At 44.3% G+C, this 23609-nt stretch overlaps 1 protein-coding gene across 1 annotated transcript in view; it reads left to right on the forward strand.

Annotated features, from left to right (window-relative positions):
- pex5la (peroxisomal biogenesis factor 5-like a) overlaps window positions 1-23609 on the forward strand; it is a 99310-nt gene that overhangs the window by 49768 nt on the left and 25933 nt on the right. The window contains exons 2-3 of the mRNA XM_055645326.1: window positions 13746-13857; window positions 19846-20055. Of these exons, the coding sequence (XP_055501301.1) occupies window positions 13746-13857; window positions 19846-20055 (322 nt within the window). The remainder of the gene's footprint in view (window positions 1-13745; window positions 13858-19845; window positions 20056-23609) is intronic.

Consider the following 23609-nt stretch of genomic DNA (forward strand, 5'->3'; position numbering starts at 1 on the left):
TGTTTCAATGAGATACCCTCTCATCCTTCTAAACTCCAGAGTGTGCAAGCCCAACCGCTCCATTCTCTCAGCATATGACAGTCCCGCCATCCTGGGAATTAACCTTGTGAACCTATGCTGCAACCTTGAGCAGTCCACCTCATTGGAGACCCTCAGACTATCCTTGATCAGGCTTTAATGAACTATGTCTTGCACTAAATGTTATTCATGTTGTCCACTATATCCTGTATCTATACACTGTGGACGGCTCGATTGTAACCATGTATAGTCTTTCTGCTGGTAGACAAAAAAATGCTGGAGGAACTCAGCGGGTGAGGCAGCATTTATGGAGAGAAGGAATAGGCGACGTTTCGGGTCGAGACCCTTCTAGTCTTACCGCTGACTGGTTATCACGCAACAGAAAGTTTTTCACTGTACCTTGGTACTCGTGACAATAAACCAAAGACTGTGACATGTCCCATCTACACTAGTCCCACCAGCCTGCAGAAACATGTCCAATCCATGTACCTGTCCAAATGTTTCTTGAACATTGCGATAGTACCTGCCTTAACTACCTCCTCCGGCAGCTCGTTCCACGCACCCACCACCCTTTTTGTATACAAAAAGTTGCCCCTCATGTTCCTATTAAATCTTTCCCTCCTCACCTTAAAACCGATGAACTCTGGTTCTCGGTTCCCCTACTTTGGGCAAGAGACTCTATCTATTCCCCTCATGATCTTAGACTCCTGTATAAGATCACACCCTCATCCTCCTGTGCTTTAAGGAATAAAGTCGTAGCCTGCCCAAACTCTCCCAGTAGCTCAGGCCCTCAAGCCCTGACAGAGGAAGCTGTAGACACAGTTACAATTACAACTTCTAAAACACATTTGGACAGATATTTGGATGGGAAGGGTTTAGAGAGCTCTAGGCCAAATGTGAACAATGGGACTAGCTCAGTATGGCAACGTGGCTGGCATGGACAAGGTGGGCCGAAGGGCCTGTTTCCATGCTGTACAACTCTATGACTAGTGGATGCTTCTTACTATCCATGCCAATTCCGATAATGTTTCTTGCTTGTTCCAGAGAAATCTCTTTACTCAGAGGGTGGTGAATCAGTGGAATTCTTTGCCACAGACGGCTGTGGAGACTAAGTTAGTGGATAATTTTAAGACAGAGATAGGTAGATTTCTGATTAGTGCAGGTGTCAGAGGTTGTGGGGAGAAGGCAGGAGAATGGGGTTAGAAGGGAGAGATAGATCAGTCATGATTGAATGACGGAGCAGACTAGATGGGCCGAACGGCCTAATCCTGCTCCTATCACTTATGACCTTGTGACCTTAAGGATGAGAGGGGATCTTATTGAACCATATAAGATTATTAAGGGTTTGGACACGCTAGAGGCAGGAAACATGTTCCCGATGTTGGGGGAGTCCAGAACCGGGGGCCACAGTTTAAGAATAAGGGGTAAACCATTCAGAACGGAGACGAGGAAACACTTTTTCACACAGAGAGTTGGGAGTCTGTGGAATTCTCTGCCTCAGAGGGCGGTGGAGGCCGGTTCTCTGGAAACTTTCAAGAGAGAGCTAGATCGGGCTCTTAAAGCTAGTGGAGTCAGGGGATATGGGGAGAAGGCAGGAATGGGGTAAAGATTGGGGATGATCAGCCATGTATGGCGGCGGTGGCTCGAAGGGCCGAATGGCCTACCCCTGCACCTATTGTCTGTTGTCTATTGACTGAATGGATTCCACAATATTCCCCCTGCTGTTGTGGCCCAGATTACCTGTGGTTCACTGAGACTTTGTTGATTCTCGGATTGCGTAAAATGGATAATATAAGATTAGACAACCCTTTACAAAATTGGAAACTATATAAAAACGTCAGTTAATCCCAATTCCTTTTAGATTATCACCCAAAATCAAAATCCCCCCAGTCGCGTGCTGGTTAGTATTCTGATCATTAACTCTTCTTATGTTACCCTTTTAAGTAAATGTTTTAGGTTTTTTTTTACAGCCATCGTTAACATGTTCTCAAGAAAGACACCAAATGCTGGAGTAACTCAATGGGTCAGGCAGCATCTCTGGTGTAGCTCCACCATCTTGTCTTTCATTGGTGTAAATTAGCATCTGCAGTTCCATGTTATTATAAATTAAAATTATCTTCATATTTAACCTGCTGTATCTAAATCTATGATTGAGAATGCAGTGAAATATCCCAAGATATGCAAATATAATTTAAAACATAACACAGGTTCAACATGCAAAGAAGGGTCTGAAGAAGGGTTCCCACCCGAAACATCAGCTGTTCCTTTTCTCCACAGATGCTGCCTGACCCGCTGAGTTACTCCAGCACCCTGTGAAACGTCACCTATCCATGTTCTTCACAGATGCTGCCTGACCCGCTGAGTTACTCCAGCACTCTGTGACGTCACCTATCCATGTTCTCCACAGATGCACTTTGTGTTCCGGCACTCTGTGAAACGTCACCTATCCATGTTCTCCACAGATGCTGCCTGACCCGCTGAGTTACTCCAGCACTTTGTGTCTGTTCTTGGTATTAACCAGTACCTGCAGTTCCTTATTAAACGTGTTTAACATGACTTATTTGCCTATTTAACCAGAAGTGTTTAATTCTCATAGAGACCAGCAATGGAACAACAAAATATTTGCTGAGAAAGACATAAAAAGCTGGAGTAACTCAGCGGGGCAGGCAGCATCTGTGGAGAACATGGATAGATGACGTTTTGCGTTGGGACCCTTCTTCAGACTGATTGTGGGTGAGGGACAATGAAAGGTTGAAGAGAGGAGGGGCAGGAAAAGTGGGGCAGATAATAGGTGGACAGATGGGAGGGGGAGGTTCAATCAGTGGGAGGAGCTATGGTTGCAAATGACCAACATATTTTGATGCAGAAACACACACATTACTGTACATAATCCGTAATGCAATAAATTAATAACCATAATACATGACCATACGGGTGCAAAACAGAAGTCCCTAGTGCATCCAAGATCACAGTTGCTGAGGTTAGTGGTGTGCCGAGTTCAAGAGCCTGGTGGTTGTTGGGAAGAAGCTGTTCTTGAACCTGGTATTCAGGCTCCTGTATCTTCTTCCTCGATGGTAGCAGTGAGATGAGAGCGTGGCCAGGGTTGTGTGGGTCTCTGATGATGCTGGCTGCCTTTTTGAGGCAGCGCCTCCTGTAGATGCCTGTGATGGTGGGGAGGTGAGTACCCGTGATGGGTCCAGCCACTCTCTATTATCTCCTTTGTTCCTGGGCATTCGAGTTGCCGAACCAAACCGTGTTGCAACCAGCCAGTGTGCTCTCTATTGTGCATCTGTAGAAGGTTAATCGCGCATTTATTAACAAATCTCCTCAATCTTCTCAGGAAGTTGATGCTTGTATTCATCAATTCATAAGTTCATAAGTGATAGGAGCAGAATTAGGCCATTTGGCCCATCAAGTCTACTCCGCCATTCAATCTATCTTTCCCTCTCAACCCCATTCTCCCTGCCTTCTCCCCATGACCCCCGACACACATACTAATCAACAATCTATCTGTCTCTGCCTTAAAAATATCCATTGACTTGGCCTCCACAGCCTTCTGTGGCAAAGAATTCCACAGATTCGCCACCCTGTGTTATATTGAGCGAAACAGTTGAAAAAAGTTGGTCCCAAAATATAAAGTTGATAGGCAATAGACAATCGGTGCAGGAGGAGGCCATTTGGCCCTTCGAGCCAGCACCGCCATTCAATGTGATCATGGCTGATCATCCCCAATCAGTACCCCGTTCCTGCCTTCTCCCCATACCCCCTGACTCCGCTATCTTTAAGAGCCCTATCTAGCTCTCTCTTGAAAGTATCCAGAGAACCAGCCTCCACCGCCCTCTGAGGCAGAAAATTCCGCAGACTCACAACCTTCTGTGTGAAAAAGTGTTTCCTTATGAACCATGCCGATCTCTATAAAGTGAAACAATGTGCCTTTAGTTTAGGTTCAGAGATACTTTTAGAGATACTAGTGCCTCGGATGGAACTGCAGATGCTAGTTATGCATTGAAGATAGACACAAAATACTGGCTTTACCTTGCACTAAACGTTATTCCCTTATCATGAATCTATACACTGTAAATGGACAATGGATCGATTGTAATCATGTGTTATCTTTCTGCTGACTGATTAGCACGCAACAAAAGCTTTTCATTGTACCTCGGTACACGTGACAATAAACTGAACTGAATTGAGTAACTCAGCGGGACAGGCAGCATCTCTGGAGAGAAGGAATGGGGGACATTTCAGTCGAGACCTTCTTCAGAAGTTACTGACTTACTCCAGCATTTTGTGTCTATCTTCACTGCCCTAATTACCAGCATAATTATAATCTGAAGTTTTAACCACGGCTAATTTGAGCTGTGAATATTTAGCATCTGCCATTGCCTGTCATGGCCACTTTTAGACTTTTCACTATTCCTCTTGGGAATACATATTCTTCCTGTTATTATTTTCAATAGCTTCAACATAATGAGCCGAGTTAGTAATTCCATGATTAAAAACACTCGATCTATTTACATCAAGCTGGCAATATTTTAATTTGGAATTAAAATATTCCAATTAAATGTACAATGGCTATAAATATGCATACTTTGGAGTAGTTGTACTAAAGGTTAACTGAGCTCTAACTGGGAATATTGTTCGTAATTCTAAGATTTAGCCAACGTCTTCTCATTCCATTATACAATAACCCAGATAGATCTTGTTAGACTGATTTCAACAAAGTTTAAAATGTAGTCAATACCTAAAATTTATTTATTTAAGAAGGAACTGCAGATGCTGGAAAATCGAAGGTAGACAAAAATGCTGGAGAAACTCAGCATGTGAGGCAGCATCTATGGAGCGAAGGAAATAGGCGACGTTTTGGGCCGAAACCCTTCTTCAGACTTCAGTCGTTGTCTATTTCCTTCACTCCATAGATGCTGCCTCACCCGCTGAGTTTCTCCAGCATTTTTATCTACCTTCGATTTTCCAGCATCTGCAGGTCCTTCTTAAATAAATACCTTTAGTTAGTTAGTTAGTTTAGTTTATTGTCACGTGTACCGAGGTACAGTGAAAAGCTTTTGTTGCGTGCTAACCAGTCAACGGAAAGACAATACATGATTACAATCGAGCCATTTACAGCGTATAGATAGATGCATGATAAGGGAATAACGTTTAGTGCAAGGTAAAGCCAGCAAAGTCCGATCAAGGATAGTATGAGGGTCACCAATGAGGTAGATAGTAGTTCTGGACTGCTCTCTGGTTGTGGTAGAATGATTCAGTTACCTGATAACAGCTGGGAAGAAACTGTCCCTGAATCTGGAGGTGTGCGTTTTCACACTTCTGTGTCTTTTGCCTGATGGGAGAGGGGAGAGGAGGGAGTGGCCGGGGAGCGACTGGTCCTTGATTGAGCTGCTGGCCTTGCTGAGGCAGCGTGAGGTGTAAATGGAGTCAATGGAAGGGAGGTTGGTTTGCGTGATGGTCTGGGCTGCGTCCACAATTCACTACAATTTCCTGCGGGTCTTGGATGGAGCTGTTCCCAAACCAAGCAGTGATGCATCCTGATAAAATGCTTTCTATGGTGCATCTGTAGAAGTTGGAGAGAGTTGTAGGGGACATGGCGAACTTCCTCAGCCTTCTAAGGAAGTAGAAACGTTGGTGTGCTTTCTTGGTCATTGCTTCAATGTGGGTGGTCCAGCAGAAGTTGTAGAATGATCTGCGTGTAAATACGTCTCTGGTTTTATTGAAAATAGTATTATTTTACAAGTGCAGTGAAAAACCATTAATTTTGTAAAGAGTGGAAGTGAAATAAATCATTAAAGATATACATGCTTCTTTCTAGATTATTATCTGAATGGTGTAAAGTTGAGAAAAGGGGAAGTACAACGGGATCTGTTATTCAGTCACTGAAAGTAAGCATGCAGTTAACAGCAGGCAGTGAAAAAAGCGAATGGCATGTTGGGCTTCATAACAAGAGGAGTTGAGTATAGGAGCAAAGAAGTCCTTCTGCAGTTTCCAGGGCCCTAGTGAGACCACACCTGGAGTATTGTGTGCAGTTTTGGTCCCCTAATTTGAGGAAGAACATTCTTGCTATTGAACGAGTGCAGCGTAGGTTCACGAGGTTAATTCCCGGTAATGGCAGGACTGCCATATGCTGAGAGAATGGAGCGGTTGGGCTTGTGTACTCTGAAGTTTAGAAGGATGAGAGGAGATCTTATTGAAACATATAAGATTATTAAGGGTTTGGGCACGCTAAAGGCAGGAAACATGTTCCCGATGTTGGGGGAGTCCAGAACCAGGGGCCACACTTTAAGAATGGGGAGAAGGCAGGCGCAGGTTATTGATTGGGGCCGATCAGCCATGATCACAATGAATTGTGGTGCTGTCTTGAAGGGCCGAATGGCCTCCTCCTGCACCTATTTTCTATGTTTCTAATAAGGGGTAGGACATTTAGAACGGAGATGAGGAAAAACGTTTTCTCACAGAGGGTTGTGAATCTGTGGAATTCTCTGCCTCAGAAAGCAGTGGAGGCCAATTCTCTGGATTCTTTCAAGAGAGAGGTAGAGAGAGCTCTGAAAGATAGTAGGGTCAGGGTATATGGGGAGAAGGCAGGAATGCGATATTGATTATGGATGATCAGCCATGATCACATTGAATGGCGGTGCTGGCTCGAAGGGCCGAATGGCCTACACCTGCACCTATTGTCTATTGTCTATTGTTTAAACATTGTTTACTTTAAAAGAGTGCGTGCATTGCCACGTGTAAATTGCTGGGGACAAGGATGAATGATGGCGGTGGCCTTGGGATAAATGCACTTGATGGAGATTAACGAGTTTTTGAACTTCAGAAAATTATGAAGCTTAGTTCAATAAAAATGAAAAAATGAACCAGAATTGTTTCAGCTGAGCAGTAAGCATGTAACGCTAAACTTAGACGCACATCCAGGATCAAGCCGCAAGGAACTGCAGGTGTTGGAATCTTGAGCAATAGACAAAGTGCTGGAGGAACTCGGCCGGTCTGGTAGCATCTGTGGAGAACATGGATAGGTAATTTTTCACAGAGTGCTGGAGTAACTCAGCGGATCAGGCAGCATCTGTGGAGAACATGGATAGGTGACGTTTCACAGGGTGCTGGAGTAACAGCGCTATATGGGTCAGGCAGCATCTGTGGAGAACATGAATAGGTGACGTTTCACAGGGTGCTGGAGTAACTCAGTGGGTCAGGCAGCATCTATATGAATGTCACAAACTCAAAACAGTAGAATGGGGTAAATAGATAATTATTGGTAACATTATTAATTTTTCATTGATCTGTTTGTTTAGTTTAGTTTAGTTTAGAGATACAGCGTGGAAACAGGCCCTTCGACCCACCGAATCTGTGCTGACCAGCGATCCCCGCACACTAACCCTATCCAACACACACAAGGGACAATTTTACATTTTACACCAAGCCAGTTAACCTACAAACCTGAACGTCTTTTGAGAGTGGACGCAAACCGAAGATCTCAGAGAAAACTCACACATGTCAGCGGGGGGAGAATGGAGCGTACAAAGTCTGTCGCAGACAGCCATTTTTCCGCAGTCGGGATCGAACGAGCTGTCACCCATTCTCTGGGCGGCGCTGTCTGGTCAGCAGCAACTCTGCAGTCTGTCTGCGTTTTATTATTTTCCGCCGTGTTTAATGTAGTTTTTGTTATTTCTTGTTGGGGGGGTGTATTGCAGGGGGGGGGGGGGGGGAAATAAATACCTCCCTGCACTGTCTGAAAACCTTTCTCGTCGGGTTTCCTGTTGGGGCCGCAACGAGGAGCGGCCTCCAACAAACAGCTGGGGACTCTGGTGCAACGACTCACCGTCGCCGTCCCTCTTTTAACCGGTGGAGGAGATAGACTGCAAAATGCTGCTGAGTAGAGTCGGAGGCTCCACGGCAGGGGACAGGCACAGCCCGCGGCTCTCTTGAGAGCTTTTCAGGGCTTCGCAACGGCGACGTTCACGTCAAGGTTTGGGGTTTCAAGAGCTCAGTTTAGCGGGGCCTAACACATGCACCAATTCATTGAAGCTAGCGCAAAAATGCTGGAGAAACTCAGCGGGTGAGGCAGCACTATGGAGTGAAGCGAATAGGTGACGTTTCGGGTCGAGATGAGGGCTTCAGCCAGCCAGGGGCTATTTCTTTGACTCTGCTCGGGGGGGGAGAGTGTGATAAGTTTTTAGGCCAGCATCACAGCAGTTCTTTCTGTAAAATGTTGTGTCTTGGGTTTATGTGTTTGTAATGTATGGCTGCAGAAACGGCATTTCGTTTGGACCTCAAGGGGTCCAAATGACAATTAAATGTATCTTGTATCTTGTATCTTGTATCTCCAGAGATGCTGCTCGTCCCACTGAGTTACTCCAGCATTTTGTGTCTATCTCCGGTGTAAACCAGCATCTGCAGTTCCTCCCCACACATACCTCTGGAAACCAACTGCAGTAACAGCTAAAATATTATACTTATTATTCTTCAAGCCTTCGTTCTCCTTCCATCCCTCCCCTTCCCAATTCTCCAACCAGTTTGACTGTCCTCTATTGCATCTTATCTCTGTTTGCTTTGTTGTTACCTTCTCCTAGCAAACAATCATCTCTTCTATATTTTCCTTGATCCCCATCCCCTTTGCCTCATTTTCACATCTTGCATTTCCTTATCTTACCTTATCGTACCTTGCAACCGCACAAAATGCTACACTTGTCGCTTTGCCTCCCCCAACCTCATCCATTGCATCCGCTGCTTTAGGTGTCAGCTGCTCTACATCGGTGAGACCAAGCGCAGGCTTGGCGATCGCTTCGCCCAACACCTCCGCTCGGTTCGCAATAACCAACCTGATCTCCCGGTGGCCCAGCACTTCAACTCCCCCTCCCATTCCGAATCCGACCTTTCTGTCCTGGGCCTCCTCCATGGCCAGAGTGAGGCCCACTGCAAATTGGAGGAGCAACACCTCATATTTTGCTTGGGTAGTTTACACCCCAGCGGTATGAACATTGACTTCTCCAATTTCAGGTAGTCCCTGCTTTGTCCCTCCTTTCCCTCCCCTTCCCAGCTCTCCCACAGCCCACTGCCTCCGCCTCACCCTTGCTTCCCGCCCCCACCCCCCACTCCCCATCTCCACATCAGTCTGAAGAAGGGTCTCATCACGAAACGTCACCCATTCCTTCTCTCCAGAGATGCTGCCGGTCCCGCTGAGTTACTCCAGCATGTTGTGTCTATCTTTGTGTGTAAACCAGCGTCTGCAGTTCCTTCCTACAAAATATGAGACATGTCTGTTGGAGCCGTCCAACCCATTGCCTTCAGTCATAACGTTACAACTAATCCCCACACAACCCATCGCCCACTTCCCTTTATTAATCTTATTTCCCTTTCCAAATCTCACCGCTCATCAGACGAAGGTTCCGCCCTTAATCCCAGTTGCCTGGGGATTGGATTTCACAACGCAGCTTTTTATTTCCAGCATTAGGCATCCGAAAAATTGATTATATTTCCCATCCCGAGAATAGAACATGATTGCAACCACTTCCAGGTCACCTGGTGTCAGGACAGAAACATGTCGAGTCACATCCTGGCGTTGGTCACTCACACCCCATGGCACACCTTGATCAGCACCCACAGGGTTCCCTGGCCTTTCCTACGAGGCGTTACCTTCGGGCACCTCCAGGTAAGGCATCTTGTTTATCATAAGGTCATAAAGTCATAAGGGATAGGGAGCGGAATGAGGCCATTCGGCCCCATCAAGTCTACTCCGCCATTCAATCATGGCTGATCTACCTCTCCCTCCTAACCCCAGTCCCCAGCCCGGGGGGAGGTGGGGGGGGGGGGGTATATGGCCTCAAAATAAAAGGAAGTGCCCTCAGAAAGGAGATGAGGAGGAATTTACTTTGGCAGAGGGCGGTGAACATGTGGAATTCATTGCCACAGACGGCTGTGGAGGCAATAGACAATAGGTGCAGGAGTAGGCCATTTGGCCCTTCGAGCCAGCACTGCCATTCAATGTGATCATGGCTGATCATCCATGGCCAAGTCCATGGATATTTTTAAGGCGGTGATTTACAGATTCTTGATTAGGGTGGGTGTCAGGGGGTATGGGGAGAGGGGGGCGGGGAGAATGAGGTTAGAAAGGGGAGATATTTTTTAAGAAGGAACTGCAGATGCTGGACAAATCGAAGGTGGACAAAAATGCTGGAGAAACTCAGTGGGTGAGGCAGCATCTATGGAGTGAAGGAATAGGTGACGTTTCGGGTCTCTCGACCCGAAACGTCACCTATTCCTTCGCTCCATAGATGCAGCCTCACCCACTGAGTTTCTCCAGAAGGGAGAGATAGATCAGCTATGATTGAATGGCGGAGGAGACCTGATGGGCCGAATGGCCTAATTCTGCTCCTAAAACCTATGAACTTATACCCAGGTTCAGATTTCGTTGCCCTTTCCCTTTCCTCCTTTATTAAAAGAGTTTCCCTTAAATAAAGTTTGTTTTAACGTAAGATGTGAGAGATTTAGTTAGAATTTACCTGGAGCAATAGCTCAGGTCAGAAGCATATTCACCGTCACTGAGTTGGATGATCAGCCATGATCATATTGAATGGCGGTGCTGGCTCGAAGGGCCGAATGGCCTACTCCTGCACCTATTTTCTATGTTTCTATGCCATGTTTAGGGTGAAGAACATTAAGTGCAATGCCTTTGCACAATATAGTATTTCAAAGCAACAAGAATAATCACCAGAGAGCAGCAAAGGTGTTAAAAGATATTTTTATATGATGAGCTAAAAGAATAAAGATGACAATTTAAAAATAACGGGTGCAGAAAAAGTACAAAAAGATTAGACTATAGCCCGCGAGGTGTGAACCTGATAAGTGATTAATATTATGTTTGTTTAATTCACTTCCGTTAGCTTTGTATCGCAGCCTCTCAGCAGGTGACAAGCTGGTTTGCTGAAAACAAAGTCTATTGCTCGCAGTTCTGCGCTATTTCTGAATTATTTATTCCATTGCTTCCAGTTTATGGTGTTTCATTGCGTCCTGCAATATAACAAACAGGGCGGGCACGGTGGCGCAGCGGTAGAGTTGCTGCCTCACAGTGCCAGAGACCCGGGCTTGATCCTGACTACGGGTGCTGTCTGCATGCAGTTTGCTTCATGGGTTCCCTCCGGGTGCTCCGGTTTCCTCCCACACTCCAAAGACGTGTAGGTTTGTAGGTTAATTGGCTTCGGTTAAAAACAAAAAACATTGTAAATTTCTGCAGTTGTACAGGGCCCTAGTGAGACCACGCCTGGTGTACTTTGTGCAGTTTTGGTCCCCTAATTTGAGGAAGGACATTCTATGTTTCTAGTGAGGGTGTGCAGCGTAGGTTTACAAGGTTAATTCCTGGGATGGCGGGACTGTCATATGCTGAGAGAATGGAGAGACTGGGCTTGTATACTCTGGAATTTAGAAGGATGAGAGGGAATCTTATTGACATCAGTCTGAAGAAGGGTTTCGGCCCGAAACGTTGCCTATTTCCTTCGCTCCATAAATGCTGCTGCACCCGCTGAGTTTCTCCAGCATCTTTGTCTACCTAAGATTATTAAGGGTTTGGACACGCTAGAGGCAGGAAACATGTTCCCGATGTTGGGGGAGTCCAGAACTAGGGGCCACAGTTTAAGAATAAGGGGTAAGCCATTTAGAACGGAGATGAGGAAACACTTTGTCACACAGAGAGTTGTGAGTCTGTGGCATTCTCTGCCTCAGAGGGCGGTGGAGCGGTGGAGGCCGGTTCTCTGGATACTTTCAAGAGAGAGCTAGATAGGGCTCTTAAAGATAGCGGAGTCAGGGGATATGGGGAGGAGGCAGGAACGGGGGGTACTGATTGTGGATGATCAGCCATGAATGGTGGTGCTGGCTCGAAGGGGCAAATGGCCTGCTCCTGCCCTATTGTCTATTGTCTATAAATTGTCCCTAGTGTGTGTAGGATAGTGTTAGTGTGCGGGGATCGCTGGTCGGTGCGGACTCGGTGGTCGAAGGGCCGGTTTCCACGCTGTACCTCTAAACTAAACTAAATTAACCCTTGAGATTTTTGTAGAGTTTAAATTATCAGACAGACTCCAGACTGTCTGCCCCAACATCCACTATAGGTAACCATTCTCTCCGTCAGTGCTGTCATGAACAATGGACTAGTTTATCACACTCTGCTTAAGTTACAGCTGTATATTTTGCTTATTCATCACAGCATATCTCAGGATTCATCATTGGGAGGGGGCAGGGGGGAATATTTAGTAGGAGCCTGCGGGGGTAACCTTTTTCGCACAAAGGGTGGCGGTTGTATGGAGCGCGCTGCTGGAGGAGGTAGTTGAGGCTGGGACTATCCCAACATTTAAGAAGCATTTAGAAAGGGGTGTTGGTTGGACAGTTTTCGAGGCATATGGGCCAAACTCGGGCAGGGTGGGTTCGTTCATAGATTCATAAGTGGTAGGTGCAGAATTAGGCCATTCGGCCCATCAAGTCTGCTCCGCCATTCAATCATGGCTGATCTATCTCTCCCTCCTAACGCTATTCTCCTGCCTTCTCTCCATAACCCCAGACACCCCTGAAACTAAAACAAACTTGGCATTTAGTCTACTTAATCTGACTAGCGTAGACGGGCCATGTTGGTCAGCATGGGCAAGTTGGGCCGAAGAGTCTGTTTCCATGTTGTATGACTCTGTGATATGGATGTAGCTCATAAAACCAGCATGTATTAGCTTTGAGGAGGTTGCCTTCTTCAGCCTCTCTGGACATCTCCTCCACGGATGCTGCCTGACCCACTGAGTTACTCTAGCACTTTGCGTTCTACGCAAGTTCCCAGTATCTGCAGTTCCTTATGCTTGCTGAGCTCTGCGTATCAATGTTTTGTACTAAATCACTTTGATTAGTTCAGTTTGCTAAACTGAAGAGATACAGCGTGGAAACAGGCCCTTCGGCCCACCGAGTCTGTGCCGACCAGCGATCCCCGTGCACTAACACAAGCCTACACACACTAGGGAAATGTTATACTTATACCATGTATACAAACCCAAGCCAATTGACCTTAAAAATGTAACGTCTTTGGAGGAAATCAAAGATCTAGGAGAATACTAGGTGGTCACGGGGAGAACATGCAAACTCCGTATAAACAGCACCCGTAGTCAGGATTGAACCCGGATTAGCGAGGGCTAATTGTATAATTCCCGCTCCCCGTCCCCACCTCTCACAGTTCAGTTTATTGTCACGTGTGCCGGGGTACAATGAAAAGCTTTTGTTGCGTGCTAACCAGTCAGCAGAAAGACAACCTGATGAAGGGTTTCGGCCCGAAACATTACCTATTTCCTTCGCTCCATAGATGCTGCTGCACCCGCTGAGTTTCTCCAGCATTTTTGTGTACCAGCAGAAAGACAATGCCTGATTACAATTCTGAGGAAGGATGTCGACCCGAAACGTCACCCATTCCTTCTCTCCAGAGATGTCATCTGTCCCGCTGAGTTACTCCAGTTTTTAGTGTCTATCTTCGGTTTAAAACAGCATCTGCAGTTCCTCCCCACACAGGATTACAATCGAGCCATTTACAGTGTACAGATACATGATAAGGGAATGACGTTTAGTGCAAGGTAAAGCCAGCAAAGTCTGATCAAGGATAGTCTGAGGGTCACCAAGCAGGTAGATAGTAGTTCAGCACTGCTCTCTGGCTGTGGTGGGATGGTTCAGTTTCTAACTGCGGCTTTGCTTTCTATTTTTAGCTGGTGAATGAACAGCAGGAGAGCCGACCTCTCCTGAGCCCTTCCATAGATGACTTCCTGCTGGAAACAAAAACAGACAGCAAGTCGCATACAGCAACATCAAACACAGCAGGTAATAGTGAACCAGGAAGAGCTCCCGGCATTACCACATCTCCACTAGAATCATTACAATCATATCTTCATTATTACATTATCATTAGCAATATATTAAACTATCATTATATTAAATTATAATTATCTTTTATGTGATAAATTATAACACCAAAAATAATAATAATAACAAAAATAATCATAGTAATAATAATATTAATAATATTTATAATAACAACAATAATCATAATAGTAATAATATTGATAATAATTAATTATAGTAATAATATTATTGATAATAATCATAATATTGATGATAACGATAGTAATAATAATGATAGTATTAATAATAGTAATCATAATATTATTATAAATAATAATAATCCTCATCGTAATAATATTAATAATAATAATAATAATAATAAACAATAATAATAATAAATAATAATTATTATTATATTAATAGTAATAACAATAATATTATTACTACTAATAATAATAACCAATAACCATAGTAATTATATTAATAATATTGATAATATTATTATTGTTATTATTATTATTGTTTGTGTTTATTATTATTATTATTAATATTGTTGTAATAATAATATTAATAAATAATATATTTATATTCATAATGATACAAATTGTGTTGTATTTCAGATCAATATACAACAAATAACATGATCACAATTTGCTGGAGTAACAGGCAGCGTCTCATGAGAGAAGGAATGGGTGACGTTTCGAGTCGAGACTCTTTCTCAGTCTGAAGAAGGGTCTCGACTGAAATGTCACCCGTTCCCTCTCCAGAGACGCTGCCTGTCCCGCTGAGTTACTCCAGCATTTAGTGACTATCTTCGGTTTAAACCAGCATCTGCAGTTCCTTCGTACACACAATATAATCAGCCTGTGTATTTGGAAATTGGAATTGATCTTCATGATAATTACGATGTCATTAGTATCTAATAAGCTTGTGTTTTGGTGTCATTAATACCACACTATTAAGGTTTCTTTATTGAATGCAATCTGACACTGGAGAGGTGTATCTTCTGTGGATGTTATACAAAGAGTGGGTGGCACGGTGGCGCAGCGGTAGAACTGTTGCCTCACAGCTCCAGAGACCCAGACTTGATCCTGACTACGGCTGCTGCCTGTGCGGAGTTTGTACTTTCTCCCCGTGACCTGCGTGGGTTTTCTCCAGGTGCTCCGGTTTCCTCCCACACTCCAAAGACGTGCAGGTTTATAGGTCGATTGGCTTCTTTAAATTGTTCCTAGTGCCTGTGGGATAGAACTGGTGTACAGGGTGACGGATTCAGTCTCCACGCTGTATCTAGAAACTACACTCAAATACATTTGGCATTCAGTCTAATTAATCTGGGTTGCCTTACACCCAATATGATCTGCCTTATGTTCTCAGATAGCCATGTCCTTCAATCACTGATCTGTCTAGTGTTAGTTTAGTTTAGAGGCACAGCACGGAAACAGGCCCTTCAGCCCACCGGGTCCACGCCGACCAGCGATCCCCGCACATTAACACTACCCTACACACACAAGGACAATTTTTACATTTATGCCAAGCCAACTAACCTACAAACCTGTACGTCTTCGGAGTGTGGGAGGAAACCGGAGATCTCGGAGAAAACCCACGCGGAGAACGTACAAACTCCGTACAGACTGCACCCGTAGTCGAGATCGAACCCGGGTCTCTGGTGCTGCAAGCACTGTAAGGCAGCAACTCTACCGCTGCACCACGGTGCTGCCCCGTTGATACTGCAAGGTAAAGCCAACAGCTTGTAACTCCAGAGCCACAGCATTGAGGTCAGCATGGGCATCATTAATTCATCATGATCTACATTCATATCAAAGCAACGCATGTGTTCTATTTAAAACCAATTGTTAAAAGCCTCACGATTAATCTTGCCATACAAGACAGGTAGATGATAAATAATTCTGAAGATAGACACAAAGTGCTGGAACAACTCAGCGGGACAGGCAGAGAGAGGGAATGGGTGACATTTCGGGTCGAGGCCCTTCTTCAGTCTGAGGAACATTTAATAAATAATCTGTCCATTTAGCATTAAACGTGCTTAGTTTAATTGGTAAAGTATTGTATATCGTTGAGTTTTACGCTGCCTGGTTAGCACGCAACACAAGCTTTTCACTGTACCTCGGTGCATGCGACAATACTAATTGAAACTCTAAACTCTAATGGGCCTGTAAAGCTGCAACAAGTTAGAATTTCATTGCTAAGACAGAACAGGCCAGGACAGGAAAAGGCCCTTCGGCCCATATTGTCTGTGCCGAACATGATGTCAAGACCAACTCTTATCTGCCTGCACATAATCCATATCCTTCCATTCCCTACATATCCACATACAAAGCCTCTTAAACAACACTGATACTTGATTACAATCAAGACGAAGATAGGCATAAAATGCTGGAGTAATTCAGCGTGTCAGGCAGCATCTGTGGAGAACATGGATAGGTGACGTTTCAGGTTGAGACCTTTCTTCAGACTCATCATCAAGGGACTTGACTCAAAACATCATCTATTCCTTTTCCCCAGAGCTGTTGCCTGACCTGAGTTACTCCAGAATTTTGTGTCTGTCTTCAGTGTAAACCAACATGTGCAGTTCCTTTCTGTCTGTAGAGTGATACAGTGTGGAAACAGGCCCTTCAGCCCGGCTTACCCACACCGGCCAACATGTCCCAGTTACACTAGTCCCACCTGCCCGCGTTTGGTCCATATCCCTCCAAACCTGGCCTATCCATGCACCTGTCTGATGGTTTCGTAAACGTTGGGATAGTCCCACCCTCAACTACCTCCTCTGGCAGCTTGTTCCATACACCCACCACCCTTCGTGTGACGGGCACAAGCAGTCTGTAGAAGATCGAAGAGTTGTTTCAGTAGCTTTTGATGAATGTGTCTGTGAGACGGGTCCAATTGTAATGGATTAAACAGCCTCTGTGACAAGGCCATTCAGGGTCATTTTAGCCTATCCCATCTGAAAGGATCGTGTCTGTCATCCATTTTACATTTGCTTCATTTGAGTCTAATAGAAAATGAAATCAGAGGACTGAAAAGCAGTCGTCAATTTAATTCCGGCAGTTTATCAAAAGGTAATTTTGTATAAAAATAACCCAATATTCATCTATCAAATCGCACCACTTTATGAGTTCAACCAAAATATTTTGCCTTGCACCAACTGACAATGCTAAAGAACGAAGAATGACTTAGGAAGTCGAACCAGGGCAGGACTTTCACAGTGAATGGTAGGGCTCTGGGGAGTGTTATGGAGGGATCTATGAGTGCAGGTAAATAGTTGCCTGAACATAGTGCCACAGGTAGATCGGTAGTGTGTCGAGCAGATGGATCGAGGAGTGCAGGTACATCATAGCTTGAAAGTGGCGTCACAGGTGGAGCAGCGGTAGAGTTGCTGCCTTACAGCGCTTGCAGCACTGTAGACCCAGGTTCTATCCTGACTACAGGTGCTTGTCTGAATGGAGTTTGTACGTTCTCTCCATGACCTGAGCGGGTTTTCTCCGCGATCTTCGGTTTCCTCAATAACATATAAGATTATTAAGGGTTTGGACACGCTAGAGGCAGGAAATATGTTCTCGGTGTTGGGGGAGTCCAGGACCAGGGGCCACAGTTTAAGAATAAAGAGTAAGCCATTTAGAACGGATTTTTCACACAGAGAGTTGTGAGTCTGTGGAATTCTCTGCCTCAGAGTGCGGTGGAGACCGGTTCTCTGGATACTTTCAAGAGAGAGCTTGATAGGGCTCTTAAAGATAGCGGAGTCAGGGGATATGGGGAGAACAGGGCACTGATTGAGGATGATCAGCCATGAACACATTGAATGGCGATGCTGGTTCGAAGGGTTGAATGGCCTACTCCTGCACCTATTGTCTATTGTAGGTATGATACAAAACCTACCTGAATCTTCGATGAGAATCTGCCCCACCCCGTGTGCGTGATTTTGGCGCTGTTTAGAGGGGGTGGGTTTAAAATGCGATTTTTACTAGGCTGTTGCAATCGAAAATGTTCAGCCTAGTAAATCATTAACGGAAAATCGCTGAAAGACCCCATCGCAAAAGGTATTATTAGTTTTTATGGCCTTGTATAATAGTTATAGTAGTTTAAAAATCACTCTCTAAACCCGCGACCTCTCGCAGCCCCAGGGTTTTATAAAGCAAACAATTAAAGGTATGTACCTTATTTTTACATTAAAAGGGGCTTCTTCTTATGAACCCTGTATATAAAGTTTACTATAGCGAGTAGCTCATTTTGGGCTCTTTATATCCTGCAGTATTTTTCTGGGCATTTGACGGCACAAATCCAGCGCAATGTGAACGTTCTAAACCAGCGCGTTCACAGGAACCCACTAGAAAGCCGATTTAAATTGACTTTAATTTACAGCAATTGAACACTAAATTCCTTCCATTTGGCCTATAAATTGATGTAAATGAGATTTAAAAATCATGTTTTATTGTGAATTATTTGTGAATATTATTTGGACACTTAGGCTATTTAAAAATGTTAATCATTTATTAAGAAATGGATAGATGTTTAGATCTAGTAATTGAAGTTTGAAATTAGCTACAATTGGGTAACTAACTAATTATATGCTTTAATTTCAGGTCATCCAAGTAAGATTATTTTATATTTGTTTCAGAATGGTTCAATCTATGATAACTGAAAATTTCATTCAGTTCTCTTAATTTTTAAGAAGGTTATGGGCTTTTGACTGTCCATGATCACAGCTTTTTTGTTATGTCCATAGAAAATCAATAGGGAACAAGATGCTAATTTCCGAGTATGAAAATGGCCATAACTTTTTTATTACTTGAGATATGAAAGTGAATTAGGTGTCAAATTAAACATATTGTTATGCTTTATCTGATGGGATAAATTGCAGACTTGATTTTTTAAATCTCAAAATTTTGTAACATTGCTATCTATTGTCTATTGCAAAGACGTACAGATTTGTAGGTTAATTGACTTGGTGAATATGTAAAAATTGTCCCTTGTGTGTGTGTGTAGGATAGTGTTAGTGTGCGGGGATCGCTGGTTGGCGTGGACTCAGTGGACCGAAGGGCCTGTTTCCGCGCTGTATCTCTGAACTAATTTGAACGTAACTGAACGTAACTATCAGATTTTTTAAACAGTTTCTATGGAGCTGGAAGGTCATTTATATGTTTCCGCTTCACATTGCTGGTTTGGAAACACTGTCTACATCAGACGCTCAGGATCAAAGCACACAGAGCCCCAGCCTGTCAATTACATGTTTGCAGACTTGTACAGTAAATGTTCCAGAAGTTTCTGTCATCCACGGACAACAATCTGCTCTCCTGGGGACTAATCTTAAAGATAAAGACAGAGAGGTTGAAACGCTGTCATCAAAATATTTCCACAAGAAAACCGATGTAAGTCAACTGGCAGCGGGTAGAGCCGCTGCCTCACGGCGCCAGAGACCCTGGTTCGACCTAGACCTCGGGTGCTGTCTGTGTGGAGTTTGCATGTTCTCCCTGTGACCGCACAGGTTTTCTCCCGGTTGCTCCGCTTTCCTCCCCCATCCCAAAGACGTGCGGGTTTGTAGGTTAACCGGTCCCTCTGTAAATTGCCCCCTAGTGTGTAGGTGAGTGGATGAGAAAGTGGGATAACATGGAACTAGTGTGAATGGGTGATCGATAGTCGGCGTGGAACCGGTGGGCCGAAGAGCCTGTTTTCATGTTGTATCTCTAAACCAAACCGATTCCCCCCCCCCCACACCCATCCATCCCAAAGACGTGCGGGTTTGTAGGTTAATTGTCCCCTTCAATTTGCTCATGGAACATAGAACGTGCAACCAGTGTGAATGGGTGATCAGTGGTCGGCATGGACCAGATGGGGCGAAGGGCCTGTTTCCACGCGGTGTCTTTCAATCAATCGATCGATCAGTCAGTCAAAGCGTTACTACGTTGGCAAAGTGCTCATTAACGTTTTTAATAACAGCCTTTAATATTGCAGTTCTATCACCAGCGCTGGATCTCATGGACCTTATGAAGCCAGCAATGACCAGCAGTAGTAAGACAAAGAAATCTGACGTTATCTCAAGAGGGGAAGCGACTAAACCAACCTCCTTTAGCAAAGACCACGATGACCAAGATCTAATCAAAGTAGAAATTGAGCAAAATACTCAGAGTGTCAAATCCCTCCATAGACCCTCCTTGGATGCTGGTATGAAGCTAACAAATCCTGAATTCTTTCATTATATTCTGTGGACATTAACATTATTATAAGTTCCCCTACAATTCTGCCTAGATGTTTACATTTTAGGTGACCTATCGAATCTCGACCCCAAAACGTCACCCATTCCTTCTCTCCAGTGATGCTGCCTGTCCCGTTGAGTTACTCCAGCCTTTTTGTGTCAGTCTTAGGTTTTACATGAATCCTTAGGAAAAGGCACCACAATGCATAAGGGTGCAGACATTTCATTCGATACGTTCTCCACAACCGCTAATCATGCCATGTACATTCTCGTCCAAATCATTGATGTAGATGACAAACAGCAATGGGCCGAGCACCGGACCCTGAGGCACACTACTAGTCACAGGCCTCCAGTCCAAAGAGCAACCTTCCTGGAGTAGGGTCTTGACTTGAAACGTCGCCCATTCCTTCCCTCCAGAGATGCTGCCTGTCCTGCTGAGTCACTCCAGCATTTTGTGTCTATCTTCGGTGTAAACCAGCATCTGCAGTTCCTTTCTTCCACTATCTGCCTCAGCTTCCTTCCATGAAGCCAATTTCCAAACCATTCAGTTATCTTTCCATGGATCCCATGCGATCTAACCATCCAGAGCAGCCTATCATGCGGAACCTTGTCGAACGCCTTGCTGAAATCAACATCTCCAGCTCTGACCTCATCAACCATTTTGGTTGCATCTTCAAAAAAACTCAATTAGATTTGTGGGACATGACCTCTCACGTACAAAAACCACGTTGACTATCCGTAATCAGCTTTTGTCCATCCAAATGCCTGTATATCCTATCCCTTAGAATGGTCTCATTGAAACTTTCGTTTTTCCAAAATTTTCTGATTCTTTAAATTTTATTTCTTGAACCTAAACATTTGTTATTTTGTGCCTTTAATCATTTTTACTTTTGTAATACAATGCCGACAAATTTAAATGTTTGAGCATAAAAGAATTTAAATTATTTAGTAAATAAAATGAATCACATTGTTTCTGCATTTACATGTATTTGTATTTGCATTTTATAGATCATGAATTATGTTTGTCTTATTTGTGCGATATTTTTATAGACGTTTGCTTAAATACAAGTAACTTTGGAGTTTCACATTGCAGAAGTTCCTTTATTTGATGAAGCTCATGAATTTTTAGCTTATTCAGTTTAGAGATACAGCGAAGACACAGGCCCTTCGGCCCACCGAGTCCGTGCTGACCAGCGATCCCCGCACACTAACCCGATCCTACACCCACTAGGAACATTTTACATTCATACAAAGCTAATTAACCTACAAACCTGCACGTCTTTGGAGTGTGGGAGGAAACTGAAGATATCGGAGAAAACCCACGCAGGTCACGGGGAGAACGTGCAAACTCCGTACAGACAGCACCCGTAGTCGGGATGGAACCCGGGTCTCTGGCGCTGTGAGGCAGCAACTCTACCGCTGCTCCACCGTGACGCCCCACCAGCCTGATTATCTCATGAAATGAATAACTTAAACTATATTAGAACAAAAAAATAATTATTTCAGGAAAATCAGTTGCCTTGAAATTGTTCACCCTCTTTGGCATGATAAATGTTTGCTAAGTTTAATTTGGACAATAGACAATAGGCGCAGGAGTAGGCCATTTGGTCCTTCGAGCCAGCACCGCCATTCAATGTGATCATGGCTGATCATCCACAATCAGTACCCCGTTCCTGCCTTCTCCCCATATCCCCTGACCCTGCTATCTTTAAGAGCCCTATCTAGCTCTCCCTTGAAAGTATTCAGAGAACCGGTCTCCACCGCCCTCTTACCGTTTAGTATAGAGATACAGCACGTAAACAGGCCCTTCGGCCCACTGAGACCACACCGACCTTCGATCAGCTGCTCACACTGGTTCCATGTTCTCCCTCTTTCTCATCCACTCCCTGCACACTAGTGGGCAATTTGCCTACAAACCCGCCCGACTTTGGGATGTGGGAGGAAACCGGAGCACCCGGAGTAAACCCACGTGGTCACGGGGAGAACGTACAAACTCCACACACAGACAGGATCTGAGGTCAGGATTGAACCTGGGTCTCTGGTGCTGTGAGGCAGCAGCTCTACCCGCTGCGTCACCGTGCCGCCCCAGGCAGTCAACTATCAATTATCACTGATTTATGTTAACATCGCTGGGATTTTTTTCACCCTTGTTATGTTGTTTTGAATAACCATTGGTTAAGTGGGGATTTATGATGTGACGTGTATTTCATTTCAATTAGAGGCCTTGACCACATTTTTTATAATGAAATTAAACGTGAAATATTTTGTAGAAATAAGGAACTGCAGATGCTGGCTTACAACAACAAAAAAGATACAAAGTGCTGGAGTAGCTAAGTGGGACAGGCAGCATCTCCGGAAAACATGGATAGGTGACGATTTGGGTTGGGATCCTGCCTCAGAAGATTCCCGACCTGAAACGTCACCTATCCATGTTGTCCAGCGATGCTGCCTGACCCGCTGAGTTACCCCAGCTCTCTGTGAAACGTCACCTATCCATGTTGTTCACAGATGCTGCCTGACCCGCTGAGATATGCCAGCACTCTATGTCATTAAATATTAGTATTGTAGTTGGCTAAATTCTGTTGTGCTGTCAGGTGGGATATGTTGATCGTGAAGGACTCGGGGTGAATAATTTACTGTCATTTTAAAGTCACATGCAGTGAGACTTCATAGAGTGACATTAATGCAGTAGAAATGTCATTGATGATTAATGAATGTTAACTTTAGACACATAAAAAACATTTAAAAATAGCGTATTACATTTCTAAGCAAATCAGTTAAAGAGTCATAGGGTGATACAGCGTGGAAACAGGCCCCTCAGCCCAACTTGCCCACACCGGCCAACATGCCCCAGCTACACTAGTCTCACCTGCCCGTGTTTGGTCCATATCCCTCCAAAACTATCCTATCCATGTACCTGTCTAACTGTTTCATAAAGGTTAGGATAGTCCCTGCCTCAACTACCTCCTCCGGCAGCTAGTTCCGTACACCCACCGCCCTCTGTGTGAAAATGTTACCCTTCGGATTCCTATAAAATCTTTTCCCCTTCACCTTAAACCTATGTCCTCTGGTCCTCGATTCCCAGACTCTGGACAAGAGACTCTCTGCATCTACCCGATCTTTTCATCTCATGACCCGTATGATTAAACAAAACAATGAATCAGGTGTATTAATCAGTAATCAATGTTTGAGAAAAAAAATATTGTTTCCATTTTTTGAACATACAGTGCAGCCCAGGCACAGGCCCTTCGGCCCGCAATGTCCCTGCTGTAATGGGACAATTTGCAAGGAGATTGTGAAAGAGGTACATTTTAAATAGACATTTATAGCAGTCTATTAATTATAGGCATCCATTAATATACACGGGACATGCCATGATTTTAATGTATTAAAAATCGTTTTACATCAGCTAATTGAATCTCTATAGTTCAGATTTTAATGCAAGTCGATTCACTTTGGGAAGCCTAGATCAGGCAGATGAAGGGGCTGGTTGGCCATTAAGACATGTGGAGGAATAGAGAGA

The sequence above is a fragment of the Leucoraja erinacea genome, chromosome 14 (assembly GCF_028641065.1).
Source record: "Leucoraja erinacea ecotype New England chromosome 14, Leri_hhj_1, whole genome shotgun sequence".
NCBI classification, from domain to species: domain Eukaryota; kingdom Metazoa; phylum Chordata; class Chondrichthyes; order Rajiformes; family Rajidae; genus Leucoraja; species Leucoraja erinaceus.